Source organism: Malaclemys terrapin, chromosome 7 (assembly GCF_027887155.1).
Source record: "Malaclemys terrapin pileata isolate rMalTer1 chromosome 7, rMalTer1.hap1, whole genome shotgun sequence".
NCBI classification, from domain to species: Eukaryota; Metazoa; Chordata; order Testudines; family Emydidae; genus Malaclemys; species Malaclemys terrapin.
The window spans coordinates 17,448,617-17,469,747 of NC_071511.1; the positions used below are offsets into that span (position 1 = coordinate 17,448,617).

The following is a 21,131-nucleotide window of genomic DNA, read 5'->3' on the forward strand; positions in this document are numbered from 1 at the left end:
GTTCCAATGGTTAATTATTTTTTTTTAAAAAACTATGCCTTATTTCTAGTCTGAATTTGTCAAGCTCAACTCCACCATCAGATCAGATTATATCTTTGCTCTGCTAGATTGAAGAGCCCGTTATTAAATGTGTTCCCCTCCTAGGTACTTCAAATTACCCTTTAATCTTTAAGGTAAAAAGATGATAAGCTCACTCATCACTCAGTCTTGAGTTGGTTTGTACATGGTATGCAAGTTGTGTGATAAGTTTGGTGAAACTTAACTCATTGATAACCTCTCGGCAAGATTCAGTCAGACCCGTTCTTCTCACATTCAGATGCATCTCAAACAGCCCCCTAAATGGAAAATGTAAGTGGTAATTCAATATCCTGTGCTAAAACTAAATGTAAAACATACTCCTTTAACCACAGGCTCTAACATCTGTTTAGATTGTGCTGCATTTTAATCACCTGTCCATTAAATAAATGGCCTAGAAGGGAAGGCGTCTGAAGTTTTTGCTTTGATAAGAAATTTTCCAGTTGTACTGATTAGTGAGCCCAATTTCTTGGCCACCAGAGGTTTTATTTCAATGTTGTCTCAATGGTTTATAATGTATGGTGGAGGTACTATAAGCCAGCACCCAGATAGTCAATAAAAGAGGTCTTTCTCCCTTTTCATCTACGTTCAAGACCAGAACTTTTTCAGCTGTCTTGCTTAACCATGAGTACTCAGTTGCCCAATGATTTATTGATCTGGAGACCTCAAACCACATAAGGCATAGTTGTAAAGGCATCAACATGCTTGAGAAGCAATACATAATGGAAGAACTCGAGATCAAGGTAGGTGTGTGTGTGTGTGTGTGTGTGTGTGTGTGTGTGTGTATACTTAAGAAAAATCCCAAAACATTTTCTCTTTTCCAGATGTCTGTAAGCCAGCAGCAATCAGGAAGAGGGGTGCCTTGTCTGCGATGCAGAGGGATGTGTACAGGCTTTGAGCCACATTCTTGGAGGTAATCAATCTACTGCTGGATGGGCTCTTTAAAAATCTCTATTGCGGCTTTGTCTATATTCAGGCTTCACTGACTCTGTGTAGATGCAAATTGATAAATGATTGTGTTGGAGGAGGAAGGGAAATGCATAGCTTGTGCAAACGCAGTGCTGGGGAGGCTACTAGGGGACTAGAGCCAGCATGAAGGTTCCATCCTTAGGATATGTCTACAGTGCAATCTTGGCTCATGTACCTACAATGACTTTTGTCTAAACCTGCTACGGCGCACATAACCCTCAAGCATGTGCCTCTTTGTGCTTTGAACCTGTTTTTGCTTGCATGTCTGGGGGTCTGGGTTGAAGCTGTTACCTCAGACTGGAACTTGCCCATTTTGCAGTGAGGACACAGGAAAGGTCACTTGAATATTGATAGTCCTCCACAAGTCTCCCTGAGAGACAGGCATATTCCTTCACAATTGACAGAATTGATAGAAGAAAAATCTGAGTGTCTGAACACAAAGAACCATGGGAAATGCCCCCAGATACATATTAAGTGCAAAACTGTGACGACATAATGCATATAGGGCTTTGCTGAATGCTTATAGTGGGTTAGGCTAACCCAAGTGCTCAGACCTGGGTGCCAATCACCCAGGCTAACTGCGCAGTGTAGACATAACCCTCAGTCTCTCCACCTTGACTCATCGTCATCCTCCTCCTCCCTATACAGCCCCACCCAAAAATTAAAGAAACAAGCAAAATTGTGGACTTAACATGATGTTTGGAGACTATTATCCTGTTCATTCTACCATCATGGTATATCTCCTCTCCACCATTTCTTTGTCTTCTCTTTACCCTGTAAGTTCTCCAGGGTACGGACCATCTCTCACACAACTTGTCTAGTGCCTAGCACAGAGGGAATCAGATGCCCTAAGTGAGATCAGAGTGTTACTGTAATCCTGGTAATAATGAGGCACAGGGCACTTGCACAAAGGCTCTGGGATCTAAGGGGAACCACCAGGCTTGGAGACGGGCTATAAGATGAGTTGGGGGGAAGAGTGGAGAGGGAAGGGAATTTTTTTAAGATTATCTCCTGCCAGAACCCTGTACCAGAAGTGGCACTTGGATCTTCAGTGAATGAGGAATGGCACAAACCATACAAGCTAGCCAACAAAAATATCCCTTCTACATTGCCATCCCATAGAAATGTGTAATAGGATCAAGGAGGGGAAAACTAAGCCAAAGAATAGCCCCATGCCTTCTTTCTTAGACCAGAATCTGTACTATTGGGTTTTACCAAAGAAAGCCAAATGGTATCAACACTTCACTACTGAAATACTCCTGGATTCTCTCACCTCCCTGCCCCCCTCCTTCATTTGCTTCTCAATGTTCTTCAGCTTTTCAAAGTTCTCATGTACAGCAGCCAGGCTAATAGTGTCTGGTGTTTTATCCCTGTATGCCTACAATTATAAGGGTTAGCGAACATTTCCATCAGAAAAGCCAGTTTGCGTTCATGATACTTGCTCCTACTTCAATTGGGTGGCAGGAGGCAATTTCAGCAGGGTGCACAAGTGATTACAGGTCATGCTTCAAAAACTCCTCAGCTCTATTCCACCGTAGCTGTGTATAACAAAAGTAACCTTTTTGCACAATTTAAATTCTACAAATTCAGAATAAAAAATATTCAGGACTGGACTCCTCTCTTCAGCTAGCCTGTGTAAACTATCAGTGGCCCAGGGTGGTTAGCTACCCTTTCATTCTATCCAGAAAACCCTTTTGACAAATAGCCCAAGATGAAGAATTGCATAGTCACTTCTTTACTCTGTATTTCTTTAACTATGTTCACAATACTAGTCAAAATGTCTCTTCTCCACCCCCCCCCACCCCACCCCCACCACACAAAACAAGAAAAGGGTCGAGGGTGGGAGTGTCACAGATCCACAGGCCTGGTGCTCTCAAACAGCTCTGGAACAGTCCCTGGGAGGACCCCTTTAGTGTGTTTACCCTGTTAGAATCACACTTTACTGCCTCCTGGGACTGAACTTCGGAGTTGTCAGCACCCCTGCTTCACTCCGTGAGCTCCCCCCAGTGAGTGCACCTGAATTGGACACTTGGGGAAGACTTGCACAACCAAAGGGAGCAATGCACTCCTGACTCTGGAATGGCTCAGCCAGCTTGGTAGAAACAGAAGGGTTTATTAGATGTCTGGAACACAGCATAGAAAGTCCTTAAGTTAATGTAGAGAACAGAAAAGTACAGCAAAGTCCATCTGGATCAGCCCAGAGCCCTCCTCCAACCCCTCTCCTTCCAGCAGCCCCACACTTAACACCAAGGAGCTCTTCCTTACTCATTTGCTTTTGTTCCTAGGCAAACATTGTCACTTGGCCCTCTGTTCTCCAGCTAGTCAAACCTGGCTGGCTTCCTGCAGAGGGTCGGCCCTTTTGGTCATTATTTGCTAGGTACCACATGGCCAGGTAATTGTCTGGGCCCAGGCTGCAGACAGTAAGGAGTCAGTCACATCTAGGTCTCTGCAAAGACTGTAGGGAAAACTGCAGCCCACACATTCTTCATACAAAGTACTATGAAATATTCCCTCTGTCACAGGGAGCAACCCAAATTTTTCAACTGTCAGACTTTCAGGCTCTTTTTATTGAAAACCCTGAAATTTACATGGAAAATGTTAAAAGAAAATCTTGTCATAGCAAGCGTTTTCTGAGGAAGATTCACATTTTTTTTTTCATCCGCTCTAGACTCTGATGCTGCTGTAATCCCAGCTCCTGATTGGCAGGGGGTGGGGAGGCATGATCTGGACATCCCTGTGACTTGGCTATCTCCACATGGTAGAATACCCCCTTGAGGTCATGAGCAGCTGGCACAACTTAAATCACCCTTGAGACTGCAGTAAGTTGTGGGGGAGCCATGATCAAGGGAGGATTAAAAAGGGTCTCTAAGGTCTGGTCTATACTACCCGCCTGAATCGGCGGGTACAAATCGACCCATCGGGGATCGATTTATCGCGTCCCATCGGGACGCGACAATCGATCCCCGAATCGGCGCTCTAACTCCACCAGCGGAGGTGGTAGTAAGCGCCGCCGACAAAGCGGCAGAAGTCGATTTTGCTGCCGTCCTCACAACGGAGTAAGTCGGCTGCAATACGTCGAATTCAGCTACGCTATTCACGTAGCTGAATTTGCATATCTTAAATCGACTCCCCGCTGTAGTGTAGATGTACCCTAAGACACTTTTGCCAAGGTAGCCCTCCAGAGCAGCACTAGGAGGTGATTGGCTGTGTAGAACAAAAATGCACTCTAGCTTTAGATCTGGTTAGTTCATCTTTCAATTAAATGATATCTTCATTGTGGGGAACTGACTATTCCCTTTAATAGGCACTCTTGTATAGTGTGACTTTTTAAAAAGTGGAATGAAGCAGTTTGTTTACATCTCTAATGTGCAGATGTGGCTCTAACCTAGAACCTTTTTTAAAGGTGATATTTGGATGAAGGTTACAGAGAAGCTGAAAGCATACTAGTGATACATCATCTCGTACAAATAAAAACATATGTTCAGCTTCACTTATATTATGGCTTCATTGGAGCCAGGACACTAGCAGCTGTGATGTGCTTACCTGCAGTTAATAGAATGGGTTGTAATAGAAAATCTGTAAGAATATACTGGCTGGCTAGAGACCTGCACAACAAAGGAAAATACAAAAAATTAGCCTGCTAAACATCTATCTGGATCTCCCAAACTGCACCAAATGCTCTGCCAACACATTGCAGGTGACATACTGAGGTGCAAGGATTATTATTTTTGACCCCATAATATATTAATCTAGATTACACCTCTGCATATGTTAACCATTTCTTTCCCTTTCTCTAGCAACCCTCATGCTAGAGCAGGGGTAGGCAACCTATGACACATGTGCCAAAAGCAGCACACGAGCTGATTTTTCTTCCAGTGGCACTCTCACTGCCTGGGTCCTGGCCAACAGTCCGGGGGGCTCTGCATTTTAATTTAATTTTTAAATAAAGTAAATAAGAAGCTTCACCTACAACAATAGTTTAGTTATATATTCTAGACTTGTAGAAAGACCTTCTAAAAAGGTTAAAATGTATGACTGGTACGTGAAACCTTAAATTAGAGTGAATAAATGAAGACTTGGCACATCGCTTCTGAAACGTTGCTGACCCCTGTGCTAGAGGATCCTAGTGTATCACAACAAGGAGAAACAATAATGCACTTGGTACATGCAATAACCTATATGCACTAACCTAAATCCGAGCATTTTGCCATAGGTTGTAAAATTAGGGATTTTATAGGGACAGTCCTGATTTTTGGGTCTTTTTTTCTTATATAGGCTCCTATTTACTTACACACACACACACACACACCCTGTCCTGATTTTTCACACTTGCTGTCTGGTCACCCTAAGTAAAATGAATTAAAATATAGCCCTCTTTTGTATAGAGTAAATGTCTTTCAGGTCACTTGACCAAAGCACCTTGGATCCAAACTGTACATCTAATGCCACTAGAAAAAGTGAAAACTAAGGGAAACCATGCAGAAAACTTAAACCTGAATCTTCCAACAAAGGAAACCAATTCCTATTTTTCAACCAACTTCACCCGTGAGTGTGGGAGACAGTTTTCACAGGAGCACAGACGTCACTATGCGGCTTATCTTTGCAGGAGCCAGCTCAGATCTTGCAGCAGTCTGAACTGAATGTGAAACTTGCATGCAAAAATAAAATCCTGAAAACTAATCAAGCTATTTCTTTTACAGGCCAGGGAGCAGGAGAGGAGTTTCTATCTAAAATACTTAGGAGGCACTTAAATACAGCAGTAATGGCAGTGGGGGTGTTTGTTAGATCGGTGCCATTTTAGCAGTTCTGTCCATCTGGTCTGTGTGCCCTTGATGTAACTGCAGCTGTACAATTTTAATATTATCCACTACCCGGGAGCCAGGCAATTTACAAACTCTAATATCCCTCCCGTAGATGGGGGGAAAAGCTGGGCCAAGGAGCTAAGGGTTGTGAAGTAGCACTGTCTGAACCAGTCAAACTCTAGAACCCACAATGTAAGTGCAGGTTCAAATGGAGGGGAAACGAGTTTGCGCCTCTATTCCACCAGTTCTTCTTTTTGTCTTTAAAATTTTTTTAAAAGTGCACTGTGTAATAGAATTTCTTGGCAGGGATTAGAACAGGCTGTAAATCCTACAGTACAGCCTACTACAGTTCGTATAATTCTGGGAATTTAGTAAACGAAACTGAATATTCACTTTGGGGGGGGGGGTGGAAGTGAATATAAATGAGGGTGCTCTCTTTGTGCTACTGTTTTTTCTTTGGCATCAGCCAGTTGCAAAACAGCAGACATGTACTTGATGCTATACAATGGCACAGCAGGAACAGGGCTTGGTGCCAAAGTAATTATACTCTGTTTAGACTTTAGCCACCTGATGCACTGCATATGGGCTTATATACTGTAATGCAAATCCTGTGTGTGTTACACAGGCTTGGAACCCAGCGTACAACGATTTGAAAAATGCTTTTCAAACAAAACCCATGCTGTCTGTCCTTGCTCACTTTCAAAACTCTCTGAGGCACCAGCCAACAGGATAATGCCAAATGTCTATAGTAAATATTCTACACACGGCCTCACTGCTATCAAGGACAAAAGTGACACGCATGGCTAGTGTGGCTGGGGAAAGTGAAAATTAAAAAGCTTTGGTTTTGCAGGATGTTAATGTCACTCACCATGCTCATCAACAGGTTAAAAATATCTACCTTAGCAATGGTTCTCCTAAGCCTATTTTTTGGCTGAATTGAGGTTTATCTCAACAGGATGTCTAATATCAGAAACTTCTTGTTTCTAGATATCCCATTTTCAGTATTTTTCTAAAAAACAAACTGTAGGCAACATCTAGTAGATCTCTTGGTTAGTAACACACTTCTGTTTTGAGGACAGCTCAAGCAGCACAGATGTTAACTACTGAACATCTGTATTCCTCCTCTTATCCTAAATAATACCAAAGTGTTGTACAGTTGCAAACCAGAAAGAAACAATGACTAAAAATTAGAAGGAAACTTCTGTCCAGCAGATGAACAAGAATTATGATTTAAGAGTCTATATCATGCTTGTAAAATACACAATTGTTTTGTTCAAGATTTTAGAACTTAACACTCCATTGTGGTGTTTGCTAATTTGCTTTTTAAATTATGTATTTAAGTACTGCAGTTCCATATTTGTTGTACATATGGAATCTCTGTATTACTTTACATACCACATTCTGTAATAGTATTTGTCACATTATACAACTGTGGGTTCCTGATTTCCACACCTAAGCTGCATGAAAATCTGTCTTCAGAGTTCAGTTACTACTTGTTCTATGACTTGCCAACTACAGAGGGGAATTGTGAATCAAATTAATCATTCCTATCAAATTCCCCTGATGTCATTAAAGTTATACTAAAAATGAATTTGGCCCTTTGCTTTTAAAACTCTATATTTTGACTATCAAGAAACAGCAGTATGGCTTTATCATCTTTCTATCTTTTGGTTATAATTCTGACTACAAAAACACTGAATGAACAACAAACTATACATTTCAATAATGGAGGCCAGTGCTTTGCTATAGAAAACTGTGTGGTACTGCCATGAAATTAATAATCTCTTTGAGCATCCCTTAGAAATTCATGGAAACTAGCTGCTCAGTCACAACAGGATAGAAGGCATAGTTGATCAGTGTGTGTTGCTGCTCCTCTGACCAGGGACAACAGTAAGGCACTTAGATCTTTATACTCCATACCACTGCAAATTCCTTTAAGGTATATCATGCCGTCTTCCCAAATATAGTTTGCATCGCAAAGCCCTTTTTGTCTTCTGTCACGATCCAGTTTAATATTTGACCTTTAAAGTTACTAAAGTTCAGCAGTGAGCCTTCAAAAGAGCACATGCCTACCAAGGTCCAGCTTGTATCAAAAGGATGATCTCACTTGTCCCACACAGGAAAATATGCAAGTCATGCAAATGTAGCCAGGAGGATCACAGCTTGAGCTCTGATGCAGAAGATGATCGGAAAATTGGCCGCTTGTTGTCTGACTCCAAGTATTCTACGCTCACTGCCCGGGTGAAAGGTGGCGATGGTGTTCGCATCTACAAAAGGAACCGCATGATCATCACTAATCCTATTGTGTCTCGGAAAGATCCAACGTTTGACACGATAACTTATGAGTGGGCTCCACCAGGACTGACCCAGAAGCTGGTAAGGATTTGCCAGTTGAGTAATACGTTCTCCATTGAGTAACAAATTCCCTGTTGGAAACATTGCCATTAAAGTATTAAAACCTACGGTTTCTCTTGGGGTTAAAGTTCAAGCAATGGTTAGTGTATTGTGAAAACCACAAGTGCAGAAATAACTTCAGTAGGTTCAGGCTGCAACAATAAGTGGTGGCTTGTGGTAGGCTTGTTTCTTGTTTGGTTTTTCGGGGATCCATATGAGGGGCTAGGTTCACTTAAATGTTTCTCGTGGAAATGTATTTTACGAATGTAAAGTCTACCACATTAAGATAGTGAATGCCAGTAAAATCATCACTGAGTGGACAACCTATCTCTGCTGTACATCTGGTTACACTAAATCTGTGCATCCCACACAAGTGTTAAGTTGGAAAAACAGGCTTATGTTTCTCGGCTTTCTTCAGGATGGTCATAAGGAAGATGGCATGTTTCAGTTTGTTCCCAAGCTAACCAATTGGGATGCTAATCTTCTATGAATAGGTGCCTTGGGTGCTTGCTGTGTTGGTCTGACTCTCTCCTGAAAATCTAAATGTAGGACCTACTGAAATTCTGGTATGCTTACATGAAGGTGGTTTAATGTGACCTATTTCAAGGCTCTGGGTTTTTTCGGCTAACCTTTAAACTGTACTTGACTCTGTTTTTCAAAAAACAAGGCCACTATATTAAAGCTGTAAGGACCAATGCAGCATCTACATCTGATGCCTTATTTGCAAATTTCCTGTAGGAGTCTCATTAAAAATGAGCCATAGTCTCAACAGTAGATGTGAAATCTCCTTTTAAACAGCAGTTTATTTTTTCTTGACCCTTTGAGGCCATCAATAGTGTGGGCTTAATTTGAGATGCAGTATCTCTCTTCACTAACCAGAAGCAGTCAGTGGTCATTTCCTGATATGTAAATCATAAACTGGTCCTAAATCTCTCTAGGATGAAGCATTACTTCCTCTTTAATTCTCTATTGTATAGGCCTCTGGATTAGCTTTCCTAAACTATTTCTGCACAGAGCCAAACTACAATAGCCATTGTAAAAATGGTGTTTACTTTGTGGTTTAAGCTGTAATAGTTTTGGTAGCTTGCTTTAGGTCTCAAAGTAAGACACTGATGTAAGTGATAACTGGCTAATAAGAACTATGCATGAAAGTTCCACATTTTTGCCACTTACAAATATGCAAGAAGACAAGTTAATACCATCCCTTAAAGGCAGACTTCAAAGTTGAGGAAGATGCTTCTTTATAGTACCAACAGAACACTAGACAGCATACAGATAAAAGAGACCAGGTCCCTGCCCTAAAGTCTACAGGTTTCAGGCCCTAAGACCATAATAAACACTTGCTCAGACTAAATTCCTCGTTTGCTTACTCATGTGAATAATCCTACTGAATGCAATGGTCTTGCTTGTGTAAAGACTAGCACTTAATAATGCTAACCCAGTCTCGTGACAATAAATGATGACTTACATCTGTTTAACAGTTTGCCCCTCTAACCATTGTTACCCTTGCCCTTCTGCAAATGACTGGAAGTGCAATCATCCCCGTCCAATTGAAATCAACTGCATCTCCCAGAATGATCAAGCGCCAGATACTACTCTCACAGAAAAGCTTTCTCCTCCTTCCTGTCTTGTCCTGAACCTCTTGGATCCAGAAGTCTTGTCAGAACAAGCTTTTTTCATAGAATTCCAGTATCTCCTACTTCCAGCTGGCTTGGAATAGTGAGAAACTAGGCCTCTCAATTCCGTCGGTACTTCCAGTCTCTGGAAGCAAGTGCTGATGCATGAAAATAGGGGTAGTGAGCTACAGAAGTTACATGAGGGACAAGTTGAGGAATTTGGCTAAGAGAGGCATCACTTATACTGGCAAATATCCTACAAAGGCTCTGCATGACCTTCTAATGTTACAGGGTAGAGCGACTGACTTAATACTTATGTTTAAAAGTTCATTGTCACTCAAAAGGAATGAGGATAGGATTGTCTGAGCACCTGTTTTAGAAATACAGGCGCAAATAAAATCTTAATCATCCATAGATTCTGTCAGCTCAAAAGCGGGTACAGAGACTAGGGTTTACAATAAACTAACCATTGTCTAGAATACCAAAATTTCTACAAGGTACTGAATGTTTCAGGGTTCACATTAAAAATAGGGTGAAATCCTGGCCTCATTAGGGAAGTCTACACTGGAATAAGACCCACCTCATGGCTCTGGCTGGCCCATGTCAGCTGGCTTGGGCTGCAGCCTGTACTATTGCTGTGTAGATGTTTTGGGCCAGGGCTGGAGCCTGAGCTCTGAGATCCTGTGAAGTGGAGGGTCTCAGAAGCTGGGGTCCAGACAGAGCCCAAACGTCTACACAGCAATAGTACAGCCCTACAGCCTGATCCTGAGTCAGCTCACCAGCCCAGCTGAAGATATTTAATTGCTGTGTGGACATACCCATTATAGCCAATGGGAGTTTTGCTATTGAGTTGAGCGAGATTTCACCCATTTCCCATTTTGTACAGCAGATTGTTTCTGGTTTCCCACAAGCAAGTTTTAAACCTTCAGCTTCACTTACATATGTAGCTAGTAACAAAACTAGGTTGCTGCTGTGTCCATGCAGAGAGCATGCTATACTGTAATATTTGCCCTAAGCTATTAAGGATGCTATGTATCCATTCTGTTCTGGTTAAGTAGCACGCTGAAGATATGTAATGTGAATTGAGATTGATAGATACATGAGGGCAAGTTGAAATACAGGAGTTGGCATAAATTCAGGACAAGTAAGAAGGGGCATAACCTAGTTAGTGACTGGTCAGTCAGCATCCAGTAGTATACAGGTCATTGCTGCTTGTTAAAGTGTCTTGCGTGCTTCAGTTCTTCTAAAAAATTTACACTAGCAGGTCCTTTAGTAGCTTGAAATCTTTGCACATGGGCTTTATTTTTATGGAACTGAAATGTTTTTGATATCCACTATACATAAACAGAACTTCATGTATTCTGAAGTATAAAGGCCATCCATCCATAAATATCATGGTCAAACTTTAGCAAGTGTAACTATTTTAACTATGAAGGTATTCAATACCTGCTTTCTCTGAGAACCAACTATTGCTGAACTCTTCAGGCTTACATGGCTAGAATGGCAAATGCTTGTAATGCCATCTTCCTCTTACCCCCTTCCTTCCTAAAAGGCAAAGGGAATATAAAGAGAAATATCTGGACACAGGTGCCACTGAAACAAACTGCGAGACTGAATGGCTGGACTGTAACTTATTTTTCCTTAAGTGTCATAAGTCTGTAGCTAGGAGCCCTACTGTTATCTGGTGTCCAGTTGTATTTATTTCATAGGGAAACCACTGAAATGACCCCTGTCACATCAGTACTAAAGCTGAGATGCTTCTTACAGCTAAATACAGTCTCTAGAGTAGACCTAATCAGCTGTTTAACTCAAAAACAAAATTAAGTTTTATGAGTATTTGAGCCAAAAGGGGGTTCTTCACCATCTGAATGGGTAGCTTGTTTTCTTTAAAATCCAATCAGATCACACATTCTTTTCTATGCCCACTATTTGGACTTGGTATATAATGCAATTATGGGAACAAATGAAAACCTTTTAAAATATTTTGGAAGTAAGCTAACCAATAGAAGGACTTCTAGGGGAATTTGAGAGCTCAAAGCAATTTGAGCTATGTGCTCTGGTATTTAAACATCATACAATCCCTCTCTTCTCCTTCCCCCCCCCCCCCCCCCCGACACACACACACACACACACACTTCTGAGGGTGTCTTTTCCTCTTCAAATTTAAGCTAGGAAGATTTTTTTTTTTTTAGGCTGCTCCAAAAATTCTCTACCCTTCTAAATCCTTCTTTGGAGCATAGAAAAGTTGCAGGATTCATCAAATCAGGGAGGCATACATGGTATTTATTTCTTAACTAAACTGTCTTCCCTGTTTGGGGAAAAACAGAAAGGTTATTGTTCACTAGAATCGTGCAACTATGTAATCACATTTTTTCAATTAAAAATAGAGCACTGTGTTGTAATAGGAGGCCAAGAATCCATCTTATTTGACTGTCTGGCTATTTAATCAAGCAGCTACTACTGGTGGCGTGTTTTCTCTTTTCTTAAAGAACAAATACAGCTGGAATGTTTGTTTAACCAATGTTTGTCTTTCACAGGTCCCAGGGGAGACAGGAAGCTTGCTTAGGGATCCAGAGAACAATAATGGCAGTTCTCCAAACTAACATGAATTTTTAAGTACACTGCCCAGTTCAGATTTACCAGAAATCCAAATTTCACCATGATGAAGGCTGGCTATTGAATAGTGCTGCTTGGACTGCACAGCACTGGGGGAGGGTTATTTTCTATTCATGGAATTAAAATGATTCATTTAGTTTAGGTCTTTACTTAACTCTTAATTCATAGCCATATTGCCCTTTATGGTTCTGAATCTACCACATGCCTATTGGTAATCATGTGTCAACCATAGGGTTACGATATCTAATAAATAAAAAAAGAGGACCCTCCATGGGCCCTGACCCCGCCCATTTCCCCACCCCCTGGCACCGCCCTAACTCCACCCCCACCTCCCTCCCACTCCCAGCCACGCAGAAAGGGCTGCCCGAGCGCTACCGGCTTCACGGTTTGCCAGGCAGCCCCCAGACCCTGCGCCCCCGGCCAGCGCTTCCCCAGCGCAGCTGGAGCCCGGGAGGGGAAGTGCCCAGCCGGGGGCGCAGGGTCTGGAGGCTGCCCGACAAACCGTGAAGCCGGTAGCGCTCTGGCTTCAGGCAGCCCCTATGCCTCCGAACCCTGCGCCGCCGGAGCCCGGGAGGGGAAATGTCCGGCCGGCGGCTGGGGTCCAGAGGCAAGGGCGCTGCCTGAAGCCCATAGTGCTCGGGCAGCTCAGCTCTTAAACAGAGCCGAAGAGTCAGGGGAGGAGCAGAGCCGCCATTTTCCCGGACATGTTCAGCTTTTTGGCAATTCCCCCCGGATGGGGGTTTGACTGCCGAAAAGCCGGACATGTCTGGGGAAAAAGAGGACATATGGTAACCCTAGTCAACCAATGCAGTGTAGTAATCCTGTTCAGAGAGGAGAACATTTGGAGAGCGTCCTAGTGGCTGGGCAAGTTGCCTGATCCTGAAGTTCAGACTAAAGAGTTGTAAACTAGATTCTTACAGATGTGGCAGGCTAGGTTGTTCAAAGGGGAACCTCTTTTTTTCTTATTTTTTCTCCTCCCCATGAAAGATTCTGAAACCTTTAACTTAATTTCCAGCATGATTTTGATTTATCAGACACTTTTGTTGTAAAGTCACATTTCCAGTAAACACAAATGTTCATTAACTTTGAACGTTGATAAAAGTTTTGGTTAAATTGATAAACATGACATTTTCATGAAAAATTCTGAACATTAACAATTTTTGTGAAAAGCTTGAAGGAAAGGCCTTTTGGGTCAGGAAGAACCTCTAGTGACCTTTTCCCTTCTGAATACAAAGTGGAAATCTAGGGATTTTTCTTAACGTTGTTGTCCTGAAGTGGCTGGCTCAAGAACAGAAGGAAGTTCAGTGCTTGTTTTCAATGAGCTGGCTCTGTGTAAGTAATGAAGTGGGTATCCAAAATCCCAGGGAAAAATGAAGAGAAGAGTTTGAACTATCTGAATAAAATAGTCGGAGTGAAAATGTTTTAGTCCCAAAGTATCCAAGTGAAGGTAACATAATAAAACATCTTGACTATACATAATAGTAGTAAAAGAAGAATCTCATTCTTATTACCACTGAATCCAATCTTCAATGATAGGTTAGACTTCTCTGACCTGTTCTTAAGTCACTTAAGCATCTCCTTCATCTGGAAGGGGGAAAGCGCCCTGTATCTGGCCTTGTCTTGAAGATGGCCAATACCTTTCTGTGGCTTAGAAAGGCTTATAAATTTTGCTGTCACTTTTCATTTTCTTTACACTATTTATTTAAAAAAAAAAAGAATCTCATATCTGGCACTGGAATAAGATGTCTTAAATAGGTATGTTGACATTTATATTGGTCTCACAGCTCTACTATAGGAGTACATTAGTCTTGCCAAATTCTTATTAAATTTGTTCATTAAGGTGTGCCGGTTTTTGTCTTTTTTTTGTGCTGCAGCTGAACTAGGCCAGCAGATTTTGAGCGGTCTATTCTGTTATCTTTAATATTCTTGGATAAACTGCCTTGACTCTTTTTCCACTCAATAAATGCTTATGGCAGTATATTCTCACATATTTATTTCATTTCTGTGGAAGCTATGTCTGTGACACATTTAATTGTGCTTAAAGTAGCTGCAGCGTTTCTGTAGCTTGCTTTAGATTTATGACAGATACATATGCATAAAGGTTGGGCCAGTGCTGTTTTTCCTTGTGTGGTCTTCTGTAGAAACTCGTCTTTATTAAGGATCAACATTTTTTTTTAAAGGCGCCTCAACATGATCTTGCGTTTAGTACCCACAGCTGTCTGTAGGCCACTTTAGTGGGACTGTAAATTATCAAGAGCAAAAATCAACACGTAAGACCTCCATCTGTCCATTCACAAGGTAAACAGACAGTTTGTCTAAATACCATTGCTTGCAACCACATTTATTTACACTGCCAAAAATGTGGGGTGAAAACCTGGTCTTTGGGGAACTGAATGGGCATTTAACAATTGACTGATTTCTGTGAGGTCAGGATTTCTCCCATTAGTCTATGGTAAAATCAATTTTTTTTTTCTAGTTGAGCTCTGAAATCAGATGGAAATTTCATGGTATTTCTGAAATATCTTTTTTTACTAAAGATAGTTGAGGAGAATCTACATTAAGGGATTTTTTTCTTTTCCCAACTCTTATTGGCTGTTTAATGTTTGCTACTCTGTGTAAACAACTTCTCTTCCCACTTAAACACTGAACAGTTAAGTCTTTTTCATTCCATTACTGTTCTCTTTGTAAATGCTGACAAAGTAAGACGCAAATCTAATGCAGCTGAATGCTGGTCTTAAAAGTGAATGTCAGGCAGCCAACTGGCTGCCTACTAGCTCTTCACACTAAAGTAGGAAAAAAGGTCTCCAATGGGAAACTCCCTTTCCTTTAAAATCGATGCCAAAAATCATTTAAGTGTACAGAAAACATCCTCCTGCAAATGTTAATTCAACATGGGACAAGACTTGTCATAGGACCAAAAAAGCTATGAATTCAATGACCAACTGGCTACCAAGGGAATCTTCCATCAGATGAACTTTATTCAGAGAGCTGTTTCTTAAGTGCCCTCTTTCAAATTCTCTCTTCACAGTAATGAGGTATGAAGCTGTTGACCACCATCCATATGACAAAATCAGTAGTGCAGGAATGTTGGTGGTCATCTGTTTCAAAGCTGTCAGTTCAGTAGTCACCCAACTTCTTATTGGCATATAGGTTTATCTAGAGGTGACGTGGGGGGGTCATGTGCCCCTCTCCTCTCCCCCTCCCCCCCCACACACAATTTGTTGCTTGGCTTATACTGAATGTGCTCACACAGACTGAGTGTGCTCAGTAACACTGTTGAAGCCAGCTGCCCTCACTCTGCCCCCACATCGGGAGGCATGGGTAGTCTCTGGGTTTTCCTCTTATACAATGGATAAAATGAAGGATCATCTGCCAATGTACAGCTTGGAGTAATTTGCTTGTAACATCTTTCTTAAAAACTAACCAAAACTCATTTAACATCTTGAGCTTTATAAGCTGTCGGTTTTGGTTATACAATGCTATAGACTCACCTCTTGACTCTCCCAGTTGTAATGGCTGGAAGCCACCTGGCTGTTGGCAGCCGCTTCGTACAATCACTCAGCAACAGGAAGGAAGTCTCCTGACGCATACTCGGTACTGGTTGTAGTCTTTTACCTAAAATATGCCCGCAGGAGCACTTTCAACCTAGAACATTTAGGACCTACTGTACTCAAGAAGAAACCATTATTCAAAAAAAACTAGACATGCCAGCTTTCCACAAGCTGAGAGAATACATGGGTTCAAAGAATTCATTTTCTTGTTAGTAAGCACTGTCTTTTTCTATCCATACTTAACAAGCCACTGGATGCTGAGTGAGAGGGGCACGGATATGCAACCTGGAATCTTGATGTCCTTCTAATTTATGCTGCCTTTATCTAATTTTGTTAAATAAGGTCCTGATGCAACTCCCAACTAAGTCATTTGGAGTTGGATGGGACCCATAAGTGGGTAGCTGCTTTCTGCACTAGCTGAGGCTTTCAATGGTAGCCCTCATGGAGCATACTGTAGTGATATGATGGGGCCTGGGTGAATGGGTGGCAAAGCCTGAATCAAAACGGAATGATTTGTCATTCTGACCAAATGTGGATAGGAAAAGCTCTTCTGGCCAACAATTTTTTTCCAATATCTAGGAACAGCTGAGAGCCCAAAAACCATCCTCAATGCAAATGATATGAATAAAATTATATAGACATGGCACATATCAACCCTGATGCCCTTCCCCCTCCCCCCCCCCCTCCATTTTAGAAGGGGAAAATTGACTGACTTTAATAAAATACACACTACTCTAGCTGGCTTAATATTAAATACTGATGTGGTTATGCACAAAGGTGTATCGACTGGTCTGTTCCCTTCTAGTTGCTTAGACATAATTGAGCTGATCACACACTTCAAACTTCTTCTAATAGCTCATCTGAAGCTAAAGATTAAGGGACAACTCTCTACTTGAGTGGATTTTTTTTTTAAATGACCAGATACGCTTGTATTAGGCAAAAAGCTTTTTGAAAAAAACTCATCGCAACCAAAGACATTGATTAAAATGGCTTATTTATGTAGTCTAGAACTTTTTTTTAAATGCTAGGAACAGGCTTCTGAAGGAAGTCTATTAAAATAGAAGATGTGTAGACTCAAATAATTACACAGGCTTATCCAGACCTATTAGAGTTGTACAGGCTATTAGATGACTGTGAGCCAGGTATATTGGGATGGGCACAAGAATGTGGCCTAAAGGCTAGGCCACCAGACTGCTACACAGAAGACCTGTGTTCAAGTTCTAGCACTGCAACTGGCCAGCCTGGTGACCTTGGGTAACTTGGCATTTTACAAACGGGGATCATGACAATTTTGTAAAGTGCTTTGACTCCTATAGATGAAACACGTTCTATAAGAGCTAGATATATAGTATTATGTTATAAGATCATATTTCCACTCCTGGTCACACTGAGGATATGTGAGTTGAGATTAAAATATCAGGTTGGCTGATCTTTCGGGGTCAGCAACCTACGGCACACGTGCCAAACACGGCACGCGAGCAGATTTTTTGAGTAGCATGCAGCTCCCTGCCACGGTCTCAGCCCCCTGCTCTCCCCTGCGGGGGCATGAGGCAGAAGCTTGGTTCTGCAGCAGCCAAGCTTCCCCCCTCCCCCTCTTCTTTCCCCAGCGTGATGCTTTCCTGCCCCGCCTCCTCTCCATCCCTGTGCCAATCAGATGATGGCCCTAGCGAGGGGGAGGGGGAAGAGCGGCGGCGTGCACACAGCTCCGTAGAGGACGCAGAGAGAGGTAGGGATGGGCCTGGGGGAAGGGGGTGGAACAGGGCATATCCTTTCCAGCCCCCTGCCATGAGCCACTCAGGGCAGGGGGCTGGGAGCACCCCCACCAGCCGAGCACCAACCCTCTGCCCTGCACCCCCCCACCCCAACACACACCCAGCCCTCTATCCTGAACCCCCCAGCCCTCTGACCTGACCCTTGAACCCCCCCACCCCCAGCCTTCTGCTCTGCACCCCCAGACACCCCCAGCCCTCTGCCCTGACCCCTAAAACACCCCCCCCCCCAAGGTCTGGGGTCCCAGCCGCAGGCCCTGATCAGCCCGCTGCCGGCCTAGGTGAACAGAACCCCAGACTGGCAGCGAGCTGAACAGGCTGGCGGCGTAAGATCAGCATTTTAATTTAATTTTAAATGACGCTTCTTAAACATTTTGAAAACCTTGTTTACTTTACATACAGTAGTTTAGTTATATAATATAGACTTATAGAAACAGACCTTGTTAAAATGTATTACTGGCACGCGAAACCTTAAATTAGAGTGAATAAATGAAGACTCGGGACGCCACTTCTGAAAGGTTGCCGACCCCTGCTCTAGGTATTTATAGAGCTGGTTGGAAAAACAGGAAGGGGGGGGAATCAAACGTTTGACACTTTCCTGTCTCTCATCCAAATATTATTTGAAATTTGAAAAATTTTAACCAGCTCTGCCTTCAAAACCTCAAAAGTTCAGCCTACATTTTATTTTCATCTGAACATGTTCATCCATCTTAACTCTAAAATTATTAAGTATACACACAGAGCTAGTACTTCTATGTAGGAACCTCTTTAAGAATATTGATTTCTTCCTTCTCCCTGCATCAGGCTATACAGTACATGGAACTGATTCCAAAGGATATGCAACCAGTTGCCGGCACGGAAGGGGCATCCTATCGTCGTAGGCAGTTAATGAGGCAGCTCCCCATTTATGACCAGGACTCTTCCCACTGCCATGGCCTTGCTGAAAGTGAGATAAAGCTTATGGAAGATTTTGTAAAGAAATATAAAAGTGATGCTCTGGGAGTTGGTGAAGTTGCACTTCCTGGCCAAGGTGGCAGTGCCAAGGAGGAAGGGAAGCAGCACGACAAAAATGCAGCTGCAAGTAAACTGCCCATTTCAGCCAACGGAGCCCTGAGTGATGCACCAACGGGAGTGGAGTATGTAAGTGTCTTTTTACTTCTATGAAGTTCTTCTGGATGCTGACGTTACTGCATGCTGATGAGTTCCCATTGCCCAAACAGCTTTCAAAAGCACTCAGTGTTGGCCCAACCCTGCTCTCATTGAAAGTAGTGTTCGGAAACGCTATTTCACTAGGAGGGTGGTGAAGCACTGGAATGGGTTACCTTAGAGGTTTTAAAGGCACGGCTTGACAAAGCCCTGGCTGGGATGATTTAGTTAGTGTTGGTCCTGCTTTGATCAGAGTATTGGACTAGATGACTTCCTGAGGTCTCTTTTTCAAACCTAATATTCTATGATTCTGAGTGTTCACCCAACATTGATCATGTCTTAAAAGCGGAGTACCTAAATTTAATCATATGGAAAAAAGAAGCCTTGTTTTCATTACCTGCAGCTCCTATTGACTTCAGTGAGAGTTATGGGGTTCTCAGCCCCTTTAAAAATCAGACACAAGCTGTCTCAAGTTGGGCATGAGAAAATGAGGCACACACACAGTTGGCGGCTTTATTTTACTACACGTATAAATTACTGAATAATTCAATTGGGTCTTCAACCCAAATAAAAGTCAAAATAACTTAAATAATAGCAGGCAGCATTATATTTGAACATAATGCTTTGAACACATAACGGTGGAGGTGCTCTGCACTGAAGTTACATGAGCAGTTATTTTTAGATATTTCACAGGTTTATGATTTAATACATCTGGAATCCATCCTCCATAGATGTGCACAGCTGGGATTGAAAAATGCATTTCCGAAAGTATCCAGATTCTTTACCAGTCTTTTGTGCTCGGAGAATATAAATCTAATGTAACGTAAGGTTTAAAAGGGGTCTTAGGTGGTCAGCGTGATCATTCCAAGAAATGTCTGTCATAAAATATATTCATTGAGCTGGAAACCTATTTCATGCTGAAACTTGCCAAGATAACTTCAATGATTGATTTTAAAGCTGAAAAACTAAGGTGTGAATTTTTAAGGCAATATTTTCTTGTAATTATTATACTGCGAGTGTAGCATGTCAAGTGCAGTCACTTTTCATTCCCTATCAAGTAAAGACATTTTAACTTTCTCTTTGTCCATGTCGACTAGTATGTAAATAGTCTTCAGAGTCTGGAATACACCTAAAGCTTGGTGAAGAATCACAAACTAAAAAATTTAGTATCTGAAAAAGGAAGACATCCATTAAACTCATTTATAAAAGCCATCTTGGCACAAAGCGCTTATTTAGACTGGAAGTTTGTCCTTCCAAGCAAATACATAACTGTGGTATTATTCTTCCAAGAACTTGAAGCTTTATTTTTGTTCAGGCACCAGCTGAAAACTGAAATTGTTTCAAAAATAGCACCAATGTCTCTCTTGTAATTAAGGTATCACATAGCTGAACTTTGAGGCACCGCTGTAAAATTCCACAGAAGGCTTTGCCATACCAAAGAATAACTGCACATTTCCCAGTCTAACAAGGGCACCCATTTTAGTATGATTTGATGCAGTAATTAATACAGCTGAACTGGCCTGAGTGGATAGGAGCTCAAAAGCTGCATGTGTTAATGTCCTAAATTATACTAGCTTTCCTAGAACTGCACAGGAATGAATCCTGAAAAAGTCATTCTCTTACAGAAGAACAGACAATGGGGGTCTGATTCTCTAGCCTTTCTGTTATCACTGCTGTGAAAACTGGTAGAATTTTTTACACCCACTTCATACAAGTGTAAATGGGCAAGAAAAGTAGAATTAGGCCAGACAGAGATCAGGGCTGGCTCAGCCAATACTGAGATTCCTGCAATGCCAATGCTAATGTGACTATTACTCTTCATTCTCCAGTGCCACATGATGTGCTAAACAAGCTGCTCCGTGACAAGAGCTATGTGATGACACTATCTTGCGTCCTGGTCCTCTCTCACTGCCTTTGTTGGAGCATATCCTAGATTCCTCCCTCTTCCTGTCCACACCAACTCACATTTTCCCCTTACTCTCCACACAGAAACATGCACACCCAGTACTGGGCGCACACTGTATTTTTGTTGCCTCTAAAAGTAGCATGGAGGAGGGAAGGAGGCTGTGGACTACGGCCATAATTCTGCACTTTGATTCAGTGGCTTTATACTAGCAAGCTTCTCCTACTCCAGTGACATTACATCTGTAAAAGAGCTAAGAGTTGGGCCTTGAAACTTGGGAATTGCAGTTT

General features: G+C 42.1%; 1 protein-coding gene across 1 annotated transcript in view; it reads left to right on the forward strand.

Moving 5' to 3' along the window:
• The window catches only part of LMCD1 (LIM and cysteine rich domains 1), a 68,150-nt gene that overhangs the window by 34,328 nt on the left and 12,691 nt on the right, over nt 1-21,131 (forward strand). The window contains exons 2-4 of the mRNA XM_054035350.1: nt 900-988; nt 7,967-8,222; nt 18,597-18,932. Of these exons, the coding sequence (XP_053891325.1) occupies nt 900-988; nt 7,967-8,222; nt 18,597-18,932 (681 nt within the window). The remainder of the gene's footprint in view (nt 1-899; nt 989-7,966; nt 8,223-18,596; nt 18,933-21,131) is intronic.